Genomic DNA, 19604 nt, shown 5'->3' on the forward strand with positions numbered 1-19604 from the left:
ACATTTTGCAAAAATAGTGTTTTAGCTTTAGCTTTAGCTGCCTGATAGGGCTTTCAATTAATTGTAGTTAACTCATTCGATTAACGCAAAAAAATTAATTGTGATTTAAAAAATTAATCTTAGTTTTAATCGCACTGTTAAACAATAGAATACCAATTTAAATTTATAAATATTTGTGGATGTTTTTCTACATTTTGAAATATATTGATTTTAATTACAACAGAATACAAAGTGTACGGTGCTCACTTTATATTATCATTTTTATTACAAATATTTGCACGGTAAAAATGATAAAATAGTATTTTTCAATTCAACTCATACAAGTACTGTAGTGCAATCTCTATCATGAAAGTGCAACTTACAAATGTAGATTTTTATTGTTGCATAACTGCATTCAAAAACAATGTAAAACTTCAGAGCCTACAATCCACTCAGTCCTACTTCTTGTTCAGCCAATTGCTAAGATAAACAAGTTTGTTTACATTTGTGGGAGATAATGTTGCTTCTTATTTACAGTGTCACCTGAAAGTGAAAACAGGTGGTCGCATGGCACTTTTGCAAGATATTTACTACTGGATATGCTAAACATTCATATGCCCCCTTCATGCTTCTGACACCATTCCAGAGAACATGCTTCTACGCTGGCAATGCTCATTAAAAAAAGTATGCATTAATTAAATTTGTGACTGAACTCCTCGGGGGAAGAATTGTATGTCTCCCGCTTTGTTTTACCCGCATCTGCCATACACCTCATGTTGTAGCAGTCTTGGATGATGAGCCTGCACGTTGTTCGTTTTAAGATTTGACAAAATGCAAAGAAGATACCATTGTGAGATCTCTAAAAATAGCTACAGCATTTGACACAAGGTTTAAAAATCTGAAGTGCTTTCCAAAAGATATGATGCATGTTTTCAGAAATCTTAAAAAAGCAGTACCCTGATGGGGAAGCTACAGAACCCAAACCACCAAAAAGAAAATCAGCCTTCTGCTGGTGGCATCTGACTCAGATAATGAAAATGAACGTGGGTCAGTCCACACTGCTTTGAATCATCAAGCAGAACCCATCACATGAATGCATGTCCTCTGGAATGGTGTTCGAAGCATGAAGGGTCATATGAATCTTTACCGTATCTGGAACCTAAATATATTGCAACACTGGCTGCAACAGTGCCATGCGAACGCCTGTTCTCACTTTTAGGTGACATTGTAAACAAGAAGTGGGCAACTTTATCTCCTGCAAATGTAAACAAACTTGTTTGTGTGAGCAATTGGCTGAACAAGAAGTAGGACTGAGTGGACTTGTAGGCTCTGAAGTTTTACATTGTTTTATTTTTGAATGCAGTTATTTTTTTGTCCATAATTCTACATTTGTAAGTTCAACTTTCATGATAAAGAGATTGCACTACAGTACTTGTATCAGGTGAATTGAAAAATACTATTTCTTTTGGTTTTTACAGTGCAAATATTTGTAATAAAAATAAATATAAAGTGAGCACTGTACATTTTGTATACTGTGTTGTAATTGAAATCAATCTATTTGAAAATGTAGAAAACATCCAAAATACTTAAATAAATGATATTCTATTATTGTTTAACAGCGTGATTAATTGCAATTAATTTTTTTAATCACTTGACAGCCCTCCTTTGTGATCAAATTCCAAATCTGATATTTGCATTCTAGCTCCCTGTAGTTTCAATTAGACAATATATGTGTCTTCATTTCATGGGTTAAAGTGGAGTGGAGTGTTGCACTGTGCCACTTTTTTCCTCAAAGGTAGCTGCATTTCCTTGCTGGATGAAGTGATCCCTCAGAATAGATTGTACATCAGTGTATTGTGTGTAAATTGCTCAGATTCTTTTAAATGAAAGGTAAGACATACGTCATTATAATGATGAAACAGAATAAAGTGTTGCTTGTTCTTTTGCCTTAGTATGATCCAATGTAGAAAAGCATATTTAATCATTTCTCATAACTTCTAATGTTGCAGAAGTTGGACTTCACAGTGTCTGACTGTTCCAGTTCCTCAGAAGCACTTTCAGAGGAAGAACTCTCTGCTGACGAACTGAACAAACAGCTAGAAAAACTCATTATTGAGGACAAGGCGAATGATGAACAAATCTTTGATTGGGTAGAGGTATACAGACTGTTCTCACTGTACCTGTGCATTAACCGTCTTTATAAACATTATCCCAGCTAGCAGGATCTCCTCTATCTTTTTCCACCTCTTTGTTTTGCTTCCCTGCACTGCCCACCCCAGTCTGATATTGGCTCTTCAGGAATAATATAGCCAAGTGCTAATCACTATATCTAGTCACTGTCACAGAATAACGCCACTGTTGCTGCATGGCTTCCAGTTGTGGTTAGATGTTGATAGATGTTAAGCGTTAACATAAGGAAACATTAAAATAATTAATTTATTGGATTTATTTAAAGTAAAGTTTTTACCTTGTTTTCTGTTTGTTGTTTTGTTTGTTTTTTAATTGCTTTATTTTTGGGAGGTTTTTGTAAAAACTATAACTTTTAACTTATTTAAAAAGAGAGAAAGAGCAGAAGTGAGGAGAGGCAGGGAAAGGGAGGGTTAGAGCAACCTAGGAAAGTGGGGAAACCTGAGCCAAGAGAGATTAAGAGAGATTTGCTAGCAATCCAGCACGTGCATACCTTATTAAACTTTCTGGGGCTTAGCAGGGAGGGGTTAAGGGAGTTTCCTAGCTTGTGACTAACTGTCATGTTAGGTTGCAATTTATACAGAGGACAGCTTACTTACTTACCAGATTAGTGGTCAGGGTCACCAGTGTAGTTAGCTGTTAATAGATATTTGGCTGCGTGTTTGTGTTCCCTCTCTGTGATGCCCCAGCCCTGTGCAAACAGCTGGCACAGCAGACCTGAAGCAAACCACCCAATGACCACAAAATCTGTTAAGGAACAAAAGCTCCCAGCCAGGTTTATTGTTGACGAAGCACAGTATTAGTATCCCGCAGACTCTACCAGACCACTAATACGTGTATACCCATAACAATGGATCGGCTCAGTAAACGGTGGGACTAACGTGGCTAGTTATCATCCATCACCTTGAATGTGATGTTTTGATCAAAACATCTCTGTTACGTACTGTCATCCTAACCTTATCTTTAGGAGGGGCTAGTGTGTTCCTATTATCCTTGGGGAATGTTTTTGTATTATTCTCAATATCGGAATGTTCTGGTACCATTTGATATTGGGATGTGTTTGTGTGAGTACTCTGTGACTAGCGCTCCTTGGGAATGTGTATTTTTGCAATATCAGGCCTGTTCTTGCCAGATTCTGTCAGCGGGTCCTGCCTCATACCAGGCCTCTGATTCAAGGGCTTATGTCTCAGGCTCTCTTCCTACTATGCCAGTCTCCGGGGAACCAAGCAGAAGTGTTCATAACCAGTTCATCTCCGGACAAGGCGTATAGTATTTGTACAGTTGACCACTCTGCATCCTTCAGTTCACAGAGATTGTTAAATTTCCATAAAGCATCCCCCCTATGGCCTGACATCTTAAGCACTTCCCCAGTATACGCTTTGGAACCGTAAGAGTCAATACAGTCACAGTAGAAAATGGCCATTTCAATTTTATCTCCATTCTAAGCACAGGGGAGCAAGATATAGATATGGTTGTAAAATCAGCATTTGCCTAGAGATAAAGAATATAATTTGAGGAAGAAAATATTAACTTCTGAAAAGTTACCTTATTTTTTTGTCTGCATCCTTATTTTGAAGGTTAACACATTATCTGATAATGACCTGTTCAAATGTATAATTTTGTGAAAACATGTTTTCACTTAGCAATAACATTTTAAACCAGATATGCTATAGCAGTTTCTTTTCCAAGTATGGGGTGAAATTGGTTGGTTTTCTTCCTGACATTATCTGTGCCCCATTATGAGATTGTATGGCCTCCCATGCAACAGTGGAATACTTTGCAAACAGTTACCCACTGGCAATGCATGTGTGTGCCACGCTCTGTTCCAGTAGTTTAGAACCAAGGGTATAAAAGTCTGCACCCACCCACTGAGTCTTCTCTAACTCTGAGCACATCCTTTAAACCAGATGTTAACCTCTATGTCTGAAATGATGCTAAACTGGATTTGCCCTATTGGTATAATAGGCATCATGGAAACTTGATGGAATGACAATAATCAATGAGACACAGTGATAGCAGGGTACAAAATATAGAGACATGACAGAGTAGGTCATGCTGGTGGGGGAGTGGCATTATATGCGAAAGAATGTAGAGAGTCAGATATAGTAAAAATCTTAAATGACTCAAACTGTCTCATAGAATCTTTATGGCTAGAAATACCATATTTCTATAATAAGAGTATACAGTAGGAATATACAGTAACTCCTGACTTAATGTTGTGGTTATGTTCCTGAAAAATGCGATTTTAAGTGAAACGATATTAAGCAAATCCAATTTCTCCATAAGAATTAATGTAAACAGGAGGGGTTAGGTTCCAGGGAATTTTTTTTTGCCTGACAAAAGGCATCGTATACATTTTAAACAATTTTAAACAAGTAATAATTTAATACAGGTATAAGTTTTAAACAATTTTAAAGAAAAATTTAATACTACCATCATCGCGTCTGAGTATGAAGCTTGGTTGAGGTGGTAGAGTCAGAGAGTGAAAGAGGATGGATTGTCTGGCTGCTCCTCTTGCTGTTCTTGCAAGCACAGGCACTGACTTGGGCAGGGGGTTCAACCCTCGGCCCATCCACTCCTCCCCTTCCCCCAAGTCCCCACCCTTGATCCGCCTCTTCCCCCCCCCTCCACCTCTCCCTTTACTTCCCATGCTTCATCCTTGCTCCTCCCCCCTCCCTCCCCTCCCTTCTGAATGCTGCAAGCCAGCTGATTGCTGCAGGCAAGAGGCAGGGGAGGGAGGGGGAGCCTGCGCACCGAGTCCTCGCGCCTCCCTTCTGCCTCCTACACATCGCAAGCCAGCTGATTGCCGTGGGCAGGAGGAGGGGGAAGGCACTGATCCGCAGGGTCTGCCAGCGAGTGGGAGGCGCTGTGGGGGCAGGGGGCATAGGGAGGCTGCCAGCTGTGGAGAAAAGCAGCCAAACAACGTAATGGGGAGCATTGCACAACTTAATATGAGCATGTTCCCTATTGTTCAGCAACGTAACAACGAAACAACGTTAACCAGGACGGCTTTAAGTGAGGAGTTACTGTACTACCGACCACCTGGCAAGGATGGTGATGGTGAAATGCTCAAGATTAGATATTCTACAAAGGCAGAAAATGCAATAATAATGGGGGATTTCAGCTATCCTCGTATTGTCTGGGTATATGTCACCTCAGGAAGGGATGCAGAAATAAAATTTCTAGACACCATAAATGACTACCTCTTGCAGCAGCTTGCCCTGGAACCCAGAAGGGGAGAGGCAATTCTTGATTTGGTCCTAAGTGAAGCATAGGACCTGGTCCAAGAGGTAAAGATAGCTGAATCGCTCAGTAAAGGCAAATCACAATATAGATTTAACATCTTTGTAGGGGGAAATATGCCAAAGAAAACCACCCCAGTAGTGTTTAATTTCAAATAGGGGAACTACACAAAAATGAGGAAACTAGTTAAATGGAAATTAAAAGGAACCGTCACAAGAGTGTAATGCCTGCAAGGAGAGACTGTTGAAAAAACACTGTAACAGAGGCTCAAACTAAAGGTATACCCCCCTCCCCTGAATTCTGCCATGGCTAAACAGCCAAGTAAAAGAGGTGGCTAGAGGCAAAAAGGCATCCTTTTAAAATTGGAAGTCAGATCCTAGTGAGGAAAATAGAAAGGAGCATAAACTCTGGCAGTCAAGTGTAAAAAGTATGATAAGACAGGTGGAGAAAGAACTTGAAGAGCAACTAGCTTAGGTTACATAAATGAACAGCAAAAAATAAGTAAATCAGAAGTAGGAAACTTGCCAAACAGTCACTGGGGGGCCACTGGATGATCAAGGTGCTAAAGGAGCAGTCAAGACAAAGCCATTGTGGAGAAGCTAAATGAATTCTTAATATTGGTCTTCACTGCAGAGGATGTGAGGGAGATCTCTACATGTTAGCCATTCTTTTTAGGTGACAGATATGAGGAGCTGTCCATGATTTGAATTGTAGAATATCAGGGTTGGAAGGGACCTCAGGAGGTCATCTAGTCCAACCCCCTGCTCAAAGCAGGAACTAATCCCCAAAAAGATTTTTGCCCCAGATCCCTAAATGGCCCCCACAAGGATTGAACTCACAACCCTGGGTTTAGTAGGCCAATGCTTAAACCACTGAGCTATCCCTCCCCCCACAGGGTGCCACTAGAGGATGTTTTGAAACTGATTGATACATTAAACAGTAATAAGTGATCAGGACCAGATGGTATTCACCCAAGAGTTCTGAAGGAATTCAAATGTGAAATTGCAGAACTACTAATTATGATATGTAACCTATTGCTTAAATCAGCCTCTGTACCAGATGACTAGAGGGTAGCTAATGTAACACCTGTTTTTTAAAAAGTTTCCAGAGGCAATGCTGGCAATTAGAGGCTAGTAAGTTCACTTCAGTACCAGGCAAATTGGCTGAAACTAAAAACAAAATTGTCAGACATAGAGATGAACATAATATGTTGGGGAAGAGTCAACACAGCTTTTGTAAAGGGAAATCATGCCTCGTCAATCTACTAGAATTCTTTGAGCATATAGACAAGGATGATCCAGTCAATAAGGTATAATTGGACTTTCAGAAAGCCTTTGACAAAGTGAGCAGCCATGGGATAACAGGGAAGGTCCACTCATAGATCAGTAACTGGTTAAAAGAAAGAAAACAAAGGGCAGGAATAAATGGTCAGTTTTCACAATGGAAAGAGGTAAATAGCAGGGTCCCCCAAAGATCTGTGCTTTTCAACATATTCATAAATTATCTTTAAAAAAGAGTAAACGGTGAGATGGAAAAATATTTAGATGACATAAAATTACTCAAGTTATGCCTAAGGCTGACTGCGAAGAGTTGCAAAGGCATCTCACTAAACTGGGTGACAAAATGGCAAATGAAATTCTAAGTAATGCACACTGGAAAAAATAATCCCAATTACATATACAAAGTGATGGGGTCTAAATTAGCTATTACCACTCAAGAAAGATATCTTGGAGTCATCATCGGTAATTCTCTGAAAACATCTGCTCATTGTGTAGAGACAGTTAAAAAAACTAATAGAATGTTAGGAACCATTGGGAAAGGGATAGATAATAAAGCAGAAAATATGATATTACCTCTATATAAATCCACAGTATGCCCACACCTTGAATACTGTGTGCAGTTCTGGTCACCCCTTCTCAAAAAAGATACATTAGAATTGGAAAAGGTGCAGAGAAGGGCAACAAAAATGATCAAGGGTATGAAACAGCTTCCATATGAGAAGAAATTAAAAGGTTTGGGATGGTTCAGCTTAGAAAAGAGAGGACATGGGGATATGATAGAGATGTGTAAAACCATGAATGGTGTGGAGAAGGTGAATGAGGAAGTGATAGTTACCTCTTCACATAACACAAGAACTAGGGATTCTTCTTTGAGTGCTTGCTCATGTCTATTTCAGCGTAGGTATATGCTCGCCCCGGGCACTGCTGCGGGAAAGTTTTCCCCTCAGTGGTATCTGTCGGGTTGGCTCTGGGACTCCCTGAAGTCATGCCTTCATAGCACCAGTATATAAGGCCCTGCTGACTCAGGGTCCCCTTAGTTCCTTCTTACCACCTGTGATGGTTGCTGGAATGTCAGCTTGTCCTTTTGTTCTTCGCAAGTACTCCTCTCAGTGGACTTTTTCGACTTCTTGTATATAGTTATTCACTAGTGGTTAAGTTTTGGTTCCAGTTTTTAGTATTTCAGTTAGAGAACCCTGCTTAGTGGTGTTAACACCTCTCAGCACCAGGGCATGTCTTGATCCCTGGGGTTTAAGCAGTGTGCGCCATGCCACAAGCCAGTGCCTAGCAGTGATCCCCATTCTAGCTGCCTTAAGTGTTTGGGGGAGTCCCACATGCAAGAGCACTGTAGAATTTGTAAAGGGTTCAGGCTCTGCACTCAGAAGGACAGGGATAAGAGACTGAAATTCTTCCTCATGGAGGCAGCATTCCGTCCCCCCTCAGAGCCAAGCTACACCAACTCAGCTCTGAGCACTTCTACCCTGGTGAGAAATGCTCTGGTGTCTCTGATGAAAAGGCACCGTAGTTCAGCCTCTCTGGCATCAAGAAAGGACTCCTCTTCAGTCCTGGGACTCTCCACTCAATCAGTCACCTCTGGTGCAGAAGTCTACTCCTCCATGGGATTCTCGGCACTGCTCTCCATCACTGGTGCAAGAAAGAAGCAGAAGAAGATGGACAGGAGGCACTCCCCAACGCCAAGGTCCACCAGTCGCAGAGAGCCAGGCAGAGTGAGACACCATGCCACGCCACTCAGAAGCCAGCTGCCTGCGTGGCACTGTTGACTCTAGCCCCGGATCTGTCGAGTGTGGCACTGTTTGACTCTCCACCAAGAGAGAGCCACCAGAGTACAGTCCTGGCACTACTATCCACACCAGAGGCATTTGAGACAGCAAGGGAGTTGCATCACTCCCAGTACCGCCATCTCCCACTGTTTGGGAACTGTCATTGTTGGCACCAGAAACAAGGTCAACCACGGCACCGAGGCCCCAAGTGCTGTCAAAACGGAAAACTGCCATGATGGTGCAGCACTGGTTTCCCCACTCCAGGCACCACTCTCCAGCACCAGTTGGTACTGTTCTGCTTTGGTCACCAAGAAGCAACTTCTTGAGTCAGACTTGAAGATGGAGTCTTACACCTCCCGCAGGAGCTGACATCTCTCCAACTGGCTCTACCCAACGGCTGACAAGAGCCAGGGTATCCTGCCAATGGCCTGGCCACCAGCACAGTGCCAAATGCCCAGACAATGGCCTTTTTGAACTCCCAGGGCATTTTCACTAGTCCAAGGATTGCAGTCCAGGAGATCATACTCCATTGTATTGGAGTGTAGAGCTCCTATGGTGTACGAATAGTCTACTGGTACCGAGCACAGTACCAAGCCCCCAGTAACAGCACCATGAGATCCTTCTGGTGCAGAAGGAGAACAGTGCTCCATGGCTATGCAGACTTCTTTTTCTTCCTAGTCTGATGAGGCAGTGGCAGGAACATCTATAGCAAACATGCCAAACTTGCGGAAAAAACACAGAAATTTGGCTTGTGTTTGGCTTAATTGACTTGTGAGTTGCTTGTAGGCTAGGTTTTTGCTTGTAGCTTGTTGCTTGTTTGGCTTGAAACTTGTTGTAGCTTGCTTCTTTTTTTTCGATTGGCTCCTGGCAGAGGGGGAAAACAGGTGCAAGGAGGGGAGAGAGTCAGGGGTGCACAGCAGGCCCAACACAGTCTGCATGCCAGGGGGATCTGGCCACATAGAGTGTTGGGGTTTTAGGGACTGGCTTATTTTGGCCTTGTTTTGAAATGGAATTAGCTTGATTTTTGGCTTATTGTGAAAGTCTGGCTGCTTATTTACCATGTGAAAGTTGGCAACTGTGATCTATAGCCCCCTCTCAGGATCACTACAGAGCACACCAGAAGCTTCTCAAGAGAGTAACTCAAACCTGACAATTCAGGCAGAGGATATTTCAGAGTCCTCCCATGTTCTAGTGGATATCCTGGCACCATCCGATCCATTGCAAGTGGCTTTGCCACTTAACGATGCCATTTTGGACCCTATAAAAGCTTTGTGGCAGACACTAGCATCTCTGCAACCTACAGCAAAGAAGATGGAGAAGAAGTACTTCATCCCATCCAAGGGATTCAAATTCTTATATACTCCGCCTCCTCCGGGTTCACTGGTGGTTACAGCGGTGAACGAACCAGAGCACACAGGTAACAAGGACCAACTCCAGAGACCAAGGATCCCAAAAAGTTAGATCTTTTTGGCAGAAAGGTCTACGCTATGACATTAATTCTTGGAGTTCAGTGTCTAAGTTCAGGCAGCTGTTGCCATAGGAATCCAGAGCCGAATTCTCGGTGTTGGTTGAAGAAGGAAGAGTGGTGGCAGAAGCATCGCTTCAGGTGGCTTTGGATGCAGTAGACTCCATAGCATGAACCATGGTTTTGGTTGTGATTATGAGGAAGAGCTCATGGCTGCAGTCCTCAGGCCTTCCCTGGAAGTGCAGCAAATGGTGCAGGACCTCCCCTTTGAGGGCTTGTCACTCTTTTCAGAGCAGACAGACATTAAATTACATAGTCTGAAGGATTTTAGGGCCATCCTAAAATCCCTAGGGCTACACACACTGGCTCCATCTAGGAAGCATTTTTAGTCCCAACCATTGCCATGTTTCTACCCACCTTAGTCTAGGCAGCACTACAGTAAGAGACAGGATAGAAGCTATAAGAGGCGGCCTCCTCCCCAGTCCTTGTCTGCCCACGTGCCCGGCCCCACCAAACAATCATTGGTGTCTAAGCAGGCCTTTTGAGGTCACACTTGAGGATGGCGTACCAGGACACTGTATGGATCCGTCTTCCCCAATTTTTGAGGATCAGTTATCCCACTTGTATCCCACTTGTATCAGGCAAGGGCCCACATTACCTTAGATCGCTTGGTGCTACACACGGTAAGACTGAAATACATCATTCACTTCAGTTGTTCCCCTCCTTCCCACCCTCCCTCTCCATCCCTCTTCAGGGACCTTTCTCACAAGCAACTTCTAGCCCAGGTAGTGTGGATGCTCTTGAAGGTGGGAGAAGTAGAGGAGGTTCCTCCAGAGCTAAGGGGCAGAGGGTTCTTCTCCTGCTATTTCCTAATCCCGAAGGCCAATGGCAGTCTCAGACCCATCCTAGATATGTAAAACCTCAATAGATTTATAAAGAAGCTGAAGTTCTGCAAGGTCTCCTTGGCCTCCATTATCCCTTCTCTGGATCTAGAGGACTGGTATGCCACCCTCGACTTAAAGGACACTTATTTCCACATTTCAATCTTTCAAGGTCACAGAAGATTTCCTCTGATTCATTGTGAATCAAGTACACTACCAGTTTATTGTGCTCCCTTTCGGCCTGTCAGCAGCCCTTTGGGTATTCACGAAGTTCCTGGCAGTCATTGCAGCCTTCTTGAGGAAGCAAAGTACTCAGGTTTACCTGTACCTCGATGACTGGCTGATCAAAGGTCAGACCAAGGCCCAAGTGGAGGCAAATGTTTGGTTAATACTGTCAACCTTCAAGAAGATAGGCCTGTTGATAAACATGCAGAAATTGACCCTCTCACCAGTTCAAAGAATAGAATTTATAGGGATGGTCCTCAACTCAGTCCAGGCCAGAGCCTTCTGGATACCAGGTTCCAGGCCCTAGGCACGATCATAGAGAGCCTTAGAAACCACCCCATTCACCATGGCAAGAAACTGTGTAAAACTCCTGGGGCACATGGCCTCATGCACTTAAGTGGTGCAGCATACAAGATTACGACCTAGACCTCTCCAGACTTGGCTAGCGTCAGTGTACCAGCCAGGCCAAAATTGCTTGGACATGGTTCTCACACTTCCCTCTTTGTTAATCACCACTCTCCCTTGGTGGTTGGACCCAAGGACAGTATTTGTAGGTGTCCCATTCTCAAGACCACATCTGTCAGTGTCTCTTGTTACTGATGCATCTGTGCTGGGTTGGGGGGCTCAGTAGGTGTACTCAGAACCCAGAGCCTCTGGTCCCAGGTAGAGCTCTCGCTACACATCAACACGGGGGAACTCAGAGCAATGTGCCTTGCCTGCCAAACCTTCCAGCCCCACCTGGAAGGCAAATGCATGTTGGTACTTACAGACAACACAATAGTGATGTTCTACCTAAACAAACTGGGTCAAGCGTGCTCCTCTCACCTATGCCAGGAAGCCCTTTGCCTGTGGGAATTCTCTATAACCCATTCAGTCCATGCAAAGCCTCCTATCTTCCGCACACAGAACAAGTTAGTGGATTGTCTCAGCAGATCCTTCTCCAATTATGAGTGGTTCATTCACCCAGACGTTGTGAAGGACATTCTTCAGAGGCAGGGAGATCCCCAAATAGACTTGTTTGCAACGAGACACAACAGGAAGTGTCTGCAGTTCCTGCTCCTTCCTGAATCACAGCCTGGGCTCACTCACAGACATGTTTCTTCCTCCTTGGAAGGACCATCTCTTTTATGCATTTTCTCCCATTCCGCTCATACACAAGGTCCTGCTGAAAGTCGGAAAGGAAGGAACAAGTCTGATCCTGACAGCTCCAGCCTGGCCATGTCACCAGTGGTTTACCAGCCTTCTGGACCTCTTGGTAGAAACACCCATCAGCTTGCCTCCATTTCCAGATCTGATCTTCCAGGACCATGGCCATCTACATCATCCAAACCTCGAGTCCCTTCATCTCATGGCCTGGAAGCTCCATGGCTGAACCCCTGGTTTGAGAGGTCTTTTTAGGGATCAGGAAACCGTCCACTAGAGCTACATACCTGGCAAAGGGGAAAAGGTTCTCTGTCTGGTCAGCACAGAAAGGTGTTTTATCCATGCGGTCATCAGTGCCACTCATTCTGGATTACTTACTACACCTGAAGCAGCCAGGGCTCTCAGTGTCATTGATAAGAGTCCACTTGGCTGCACTTTGGGCATTTCATTCTGGGTAAATGGCTGGTCCATCTTTGTAAACTTGATCTGAAGTAATTTCCTCAAAGGCCTGTACAGACTGTACCCCCAAGTGCTACAACCAATACCAACCTGGGATCTCAACCTGGTACTGTTGAGGCTTATGGGTCCCCCATTCAAGCCACTGGCAACATGTTCTCTCCTCTACTTGTCCTGGAAGATGGCCTTTCTGGTGGCCGTGACTACGGCTAGAGAAAGATGTTGGAGATTAGGGTCCTTACTTCAGAACCTCCTTACATGGTATTCTTCAAGGACGAGGTCCAGCTGCCCCCTGACCCAGCCCTCCTCCTGAAGGTTGTTTCACTATTCCATAGTAACCTGGACATATTCTTCTAGTCTTCTGCACTCAGAAGGACAGGGATAAGAGACTGAAATTCTGCCTATATTTTCACATGCCAGTAGCCAGAAGCAGAGATTTCACTCACTAAATGTCAGACATGCACTTGCTTTCTACATAGAAGGACTAAATCGTTTCAAAAAAACTACACAGCTCTTTTTGGTGGTGGCAGACAGGGTGAAAGGCCTTCCAGTCTCAGCCCAGAGAATTTCATTGTGGATCACTTCTTGTATCTGCACATGCTATGACCTAGCGAAGATCACTGCTCCATCCCTGATGGCACATTCCACAAGGACACGAGCATCTTCAGCTGCATTCCTGGCAGAGCTCCCAATCCAGGACATCTGTAGAGCAGGAACATGCTCTTTGGTCCACACTTTTGCATCACACTGTGCGATAACTCATCAGGGCAGAGACAATGCTGGATTTGGCAGAGTGGTGCTACAATCTGCTTGTCAATGAACGCCGAACCCTCGTCCTGTACCTGCTTGGGAGTCACCTGCATTGGAATGGACATGAGCAAGCACTCGAAGAAATAAAAAATGCTAACCTTCCATAACTGTTGTTCTTTGAGATGTGGTGTTCTGCTTCTTGAATTACCACCAGACAGGTCTGCTCAATGGTCTGCGGGGAGATGTTGCATGCGATGGGTACTGAGTTGCTGCGGAGAACTCCTTCTTGGGTGCTGGCTGGTGACTCTTGCCCACATGCTCAGGGTTTAGCTGATCGCCATATTTGGGGTCGGGAAGGAATTTTCCTCCAGGGCGGATTGGCAGGTGCCCTGGAGGTTTTTCGCCTTCCCCTGCAGCGTGGGGCACGGGTCGCTTGCTGGTGGTGTCTCTGCAGCTTGAGGTCTTCAAACCATTTTTGAGGATTTCAATAACTCGGTCCTGGGATAGGGGTTGTATAAAATTGGATGGGTGGGGTTCTGTGGCCTGCCTTGTGCAGGAGGTCAGACTAGATGATCAGATTGGTCCCTTCTGACCTATGAGTCTATGAGTCTATGAGTCTATGAGTGTTCATGTCCATTCCAAAGCCCCCACTCTCACCAGGGCCGTCCTTAGAATTTATGGGGCCCTATACAGTATTCTTAAACTGGTGCCCCTATGCCGGCACAACTGGTGCCCCTAGGCCGATGCATTCGGCTCTGTGAATATGGTCTCTGCCTTCTGCTTAGTAAGGAGACTGCAGCGCGCACTGGGTGTGCGGGAGCCAACCCGCTCTTACCTGCTGTCTCGGTCATAGGTGGGGACTCCATGGGTGGGTGCTCCAGGGCTGGAGCGAAGGCAGGAGGTCGAGCACCCCCAGCACGATGAGAAGTCAGTGCCTATGATCCTAGTGGTGCCCCAAATTTTCAGGTGCTCTATGCAGCTGCATATGCTGCATATGCCTAAGGATGGCCTTGATTCTCACCCCCACTCCTCTGTTGGAGATAGCCAGGAAGGAGAAACAGAGGGGGTGGCAGGGCCCTGTATCTGGCGCTATGAGAGTACGACTCCAGGGGACACCAGAACTGACCCAACAGATACTACTGAGGGGAAAACTTTCCAGCGGCAGTGTTTGGGGCGAGCACACACCTACATTGAATGGACATGAGCAACACATCTCAAAGAACAACAGTTACAGGTTAGTAACTGATTTTTATTCAGTTAAATTAATAGGTTTAAAACAAATAAAAGGAAGTTCTTCTCACAATGCAATGTCAAGATGTGGAACTTATTACTATGGGATATTGTGAAGGCAAAAGTATACCTGGGTTCAAAAAAGAATTAGAGAAGTTCATGGAGGATTGGTCCATCAATGGCTATTAACTGAGATGATCAGGTAATGCAACCCCATGCTCTGGGTGTCCCTGAACCTCCAGCTACCAAAAGTTGGGACTGGATCACTCAAATTTGCCTTGTTCAGTTCATTCCCTCGTCTGGCACTGGCCACTGTCAGAGACAGGATAACCATTGGTCTGACCCAGTATGGCTGTTCTTATCTTGATGTATGCTTGCAATTAAATGTAGGTCAGCACCATTTCATCTCTCTGTTGTTAACACAGTTTGTCAGAAACAGGTCATTTTTCTACTGCTGTAGAATCAGCATGGTCTGGAGGAGAGATCACAAGACTGAAAGTCTGGGAACATCTCAGTTCTGGTTCTGGTCCTGACTTTGCCATCAGTTCTCTTGTAGATTTGGGAAAGTCATTTAACCACTCTGTCAGTTTCCAATCTGTCCAATCCAATCTGAGGATAAGACTCATCTTACAGGGTATTGTGTAGTGTGACTAATTAAAAATTGTTTATCATTTTGGAAAGGTAAAATGTTATATAAATGCCAAGTATTAATTCAGAATGTTTCTCTAGCTAAATGAATAGTGAACATGTGTAGTTAAATAGATTGTAGTGTTGATTACAGGAGATATATTGGCAAACATTAACACCGCTGAGCTATTTTCAAGAAGTTTAATGGGGAAGATGAATTTTCACACAAGGGATTAATTGGATTCCTACTGCAGCAGCTTTCACTTAGTGCCAAATTCAGTAGTGGATTTTGGAAACAGTTTCTGTTGTACATTAGAGTGCTTTTAACTGGTCCATTTACCCTTGATTTCAGGCTAATCTAGATGAAGGCCAGATGAGTTCACCTACATTTCTTAGAGCTTTAATGACAGCAGTTTGTAAAGCAGCCATTATAGGTGAGTAACTTTCAAGATAAGGCTGTACAAAACAATCAAATATGAAAGTAATGAATTTACAGATTACTTGGGTTTTAATCACTTATTTTTCTGTTTGAGGCTGGCTAACCTTCATACAAATTGTGCATCTAGATTTTTTGTACAGTTTTAGTGCTGAAGAAAGTGAAGTACTGATACACTGTCAAGAGCCAGTCATAGTGCAGGAGAGGTGTGCCAGCTGCCCCTTCCCAAACATAGGTCTGCCAGTGCCCCTCAAGTCTTTATCTGCAGCACCTGGGTCCCCCTTGAGCAGGGACTTCCACCTCTGTTGAATTATGCCTGATTATTGATTTTCCGATGTAGATGAAAATCCACTAGATGCTATTCTGAAACAGGTTCTGGTTTTTTCTGGTACTCTAAATACAAAATTGGATTTAAAATCTTTGCAGCATTTCACTTTCAAAGTTTGATACCAGAGAAAAGTAAATTTATGTGGCTTAAATGCTGCTGTTATTTTCCTCTAAGATAACAGGAATCATGAGATTCTTCTTCGAGTGATTGCTCACATCCATTGCAGGTAGGTGTGCGCGCCGTGTGTGCACGTTCGTCGGAAACTTTTTACCCTAGTAACTCCAGTGGGCCGGCAGGTCGCCCCCTGGAGTGGCGCCGCCATGGCGCTCGATATATACCCTTGCCGGCCCACCCGCTCCTCAGTTCCTTCTTACCGCCGTGTCGGTCGTTGGAACTGTGGAGCGCGGCATAGCTGTCCTCCACGTCCCTAGCTCTCCTTGTTAACTACCGTTATTATTACAGTTGTTAGTAGATCGTTAAGTATAGTTAGTTAATTAGTTGTAGTGTAAATAGTATTGTATATAGTTGTTCGCCAGCCTGGGCTGTAGCCCTTCCCGGCACCCGGCACCGGGCTCATGCCTGGTTCGCCGGGCTTTAAGCAGTGTGCGGCCTGTAAAAAGCCTATGCCAACCAGCGACCCCCACGACGCGTGTCTGAAGTGCCTGGGGGAATCGCACAGGTCGGACAAGTGCCGCATTTGCAAGGCTTTTAAGCCCAGGACAAAGAAGGAGAGAGACCAGAGACTCAGGACTCTCCTAATGGAGGCGGCACTTGACCCAACAGCTTCACAGGCCGTGATCTCGGCGCCGGCACCGGATCGCACCGGCACCGGGAAGACTCCCCGGCACCGACCTTCCCTGGCACCGGGTGCAGAGGCGAGACCGTCAACATCTGCTACTCCAGCCAGGCAGACCCAAATGGAGCGCCCGGCATCGACATCGGCCGCGGCACTACCGGCACCGTCGACTCCGGGCCCGGTGGGTCCGTCGAGTCCGGTGCCGCCAAGCTCCCCCATAAGATCTGGGGTTGAGCTATTGGTCCCATCCACTCCAGAGACCTTCGCCTCGGCACGGGACCTTATCGCCCTAACTGAGTCTACTCAGCCGCCACCCCCGGTACCTCCGGTGCGGGTAGCATCTAGGGGCAAGCCCATGATGACGGCACCGTCTCGGGACTCGCGCTCGCAATCCAGGTCCTGACACCACGGTCGCTCGAGATCCCGCCGCCGCTCGCAGTCCCGGCACCGCTCCCCTCGGCGGTACCGGTCGCACTCGTGGCACCGATCGACCTCCAGACGGTCGCGGTCTGACTCCAGCCGTCGATACCGGCACCGTGACTCTAGGAGCCAGTCTCGCCGTCACTCACTGCGCCGGTCGACCTCCCGGCACCGAGCTGGTGGCAGGTCCCGGTCCCGGTCGACCCCCCGGCACCGCGTCGGTGGCAGGTCCCGGTCCCGATCCCGGCACCGAAGCAGCGGCCGGTACCGTTCCAGATCCCGGCACCGAGACAGAACCCGGTCCCGATCCCGGCGCCGCTATGACTCCCGGTACCGATCCCCGGCACCGAGAAGATCTTCGGTGCCGACCCGCGCAGACCATTATCAGCCGAGGTCGGCCCCGCCATGGCCTTCTAGGCAGCTGTCGGTGTCATCTCAAGCAGACAGCGTGTATGCGCTGGGCACCGACAGGCAGGCGGCATTGTTTCAGGACCCTCCGCAACAGGACCAGGGTCCGCAGCAGTGGGGGTTTTGGACCCCCTGGGCATACCATCAAGCCCAGGGCCCCCAACAGCTTCCTGCTAGGCCTGCAACAGCGGAACACAGGGTGCCAGAGGCTTCGTTGTCTCGCCCCCCTCCCTCCCCGGATGGAGAGGAAGGATCGAAGCAGCAAGACCCTGCTCTTGCTCCTGAGACAGAGGCGAGGGCTGAGGGGGACCCCCCACTGGACACTTTCTTGCCGGGGGTCTCCTCATCCTCCTCCCCCGACGAAGCGGTGGCTGGCACCTCCTCCAGTAGCCCTCCTCCGTTGGATCTCAGGGCGCATCAAGACCTCCTTAGGCGAGTAGCTCAGAATCTGAGCCTGCAAGCCGAGGAGGTCTCTGAGATCGAGGACCCTATCGTCACCATCCTCTCATCTGATGCTCCCACCAGGGTCGCCCTACCCTTCATTAGGACGATCCAGGCCAACGCCAATACAATCTGGCAGTCACCGGCCTCCATCCCCCCTACGGCGAGGGGCGTCGAGAGGAAGTACATGGCCCCCTCCAAGGGCTACGAGTACCTCCACGTCCACCCGACACCATGTTCCCTGGTGGTGCAGTCGGTGAACGAGAGGGAGCGCCACGGACAGGAAGCTCCAGCCCCCAAATCCAAGGAGGCCAGGCGTATGGACCTCCTCGGCTGCAAGGTCTATTCGGCTGGGGCCCTTCAGCTCAGGGTTTCAAATCAACAAGCCCTGCTCAGCAGATATGCTTTCAACTCGTGGGTGGCAGCGGACAAATTCAAAGAGCTGCTGCCACAGGAGGCCCGCCAGGAATTTGCGGCCATTCTGGACGAGGGCAAGAAGGTTGCACGAACCTCGTTGCAAGCTTCTTTGGACGCTGCAGACTCGGCTGCCCGCACCCTCGCCTCGGGGGTAACGATGCACCGTATCTCCTGGCTTCAGGTCTCTGGCCTTCCACCGGAGCTCCAATACACCATCCAGGACCTCCCGTTCGAAGGCCAGGGCCTGTTTTCAGAAAAGACAGACCCCACACTTAAGAGTCTCAAAGACAATCGGGTCATTATGCGCTCCCTCGGGATGCACACGCCGGGAACGCAGCGCAGACCCTTCCGGCCACAGCAGCAACAGCAGCGCAGGCCATACCCCCAGTTCCGCCAACGGCAGGACCTCAATAGGCGCCGTGGCAGGAATGGAAGGCGTAGACATTCGGGGAACCAGGGGGGGCAGAACCAAAGCTCCTCTAAGCCCCCGCCTGGGCCCAAGCCTTCGTTTTGAAGGTGCGCCCGAGGGCGCAGTAACAGTTTTCCCCACGGATCCTTCCCCCCCATTTTCCAACCGCCTTTCGTTTTTCCTCCCGGCGTGGACCCATATAACATCGGACCGCTGGGTCTTACGCACGGTGCAGACGGGATACCGCCTGCAGTTTATATCATTTCCTCCCTCCCGCCCCCCTTCCTCGTCCCTCTTCAGGGACCCCTCTCACGAGCAATTCCTTCGACAGGAGGTACAGACGCTCCTCAACAAAGGAGCTATAGAGGCGGTTCCGGAAAACGAGAAAGGCAAGGGGTTTTATTCCCGCTACTTTCTGATCCCCAAGGCCAAGGGAGGCCTCAGGCCTATCCTCGACCTGCGAGAGCTCAACAAATACCTAGTGAAGTTGACGTTCCGCATGGTATCCCTGGGGACCATTATCCCATCCCTGGATCCGGGAGACTGGTACACCGCCCTCGACATGCAGGACGCTTATTTTCACATTGCCATTTGGCCACACCACAGACGTTTCCTTCGATTCGTGGTGGGCCGCCTTCACTACCAATTTGCAGTCCTCCCATTTGGCCTTTCTACGGCCCCGAGGGTATTCACAAAATGCATGAC

General features: G+C 46.8%; 1 protein-coding gene across 24 annotated transcripts in view; it reads left to right on the plus strand.

Annotated features, from left to right (window-relative positions):
- The window catches only part of EIF4G3 (eukaryotic translation initiation factor 4 gamma 3), a 529091-nt gene that overhangs the window by 497625 nt on the left and 11862 nt on the right, over positions 1-19604 (plus strand). For 23 of the 24 annotated variants that reach the window (XM_050931132.1, XM_050931134.1, XM_050931138.1 and 20 more), the window contains 2 exons: positions 1989-2135; positions 15597-15678. In XM_050931132.1, the coding sequence (XP_050787089.1) occupies positions 1989-2135; positions 15597-15678 (229 nt within the window). Of the gene's footprint in view, positions 1-1988; positions 2136-15596; positions 15679-19604 lie in introns of those variants that run through there. The other variant, XR_007770674.1, reaches the window with a different exon arrangement.

This window comes from Gopherus flavomarginatus, chromosome 21, assembly GCF_025201925.1.
Source record: "Gopherus flavomarginatus isolate rGopFla2 chromosome 21, rGopFla2.mat.asm, whole genome shotgun sequence".
Lineage (NCBI taxonomy): Eukaryota > Metazoa > Chordata > Testudines > Testudinidae > Gopherus > Gopherus flavomarginatus.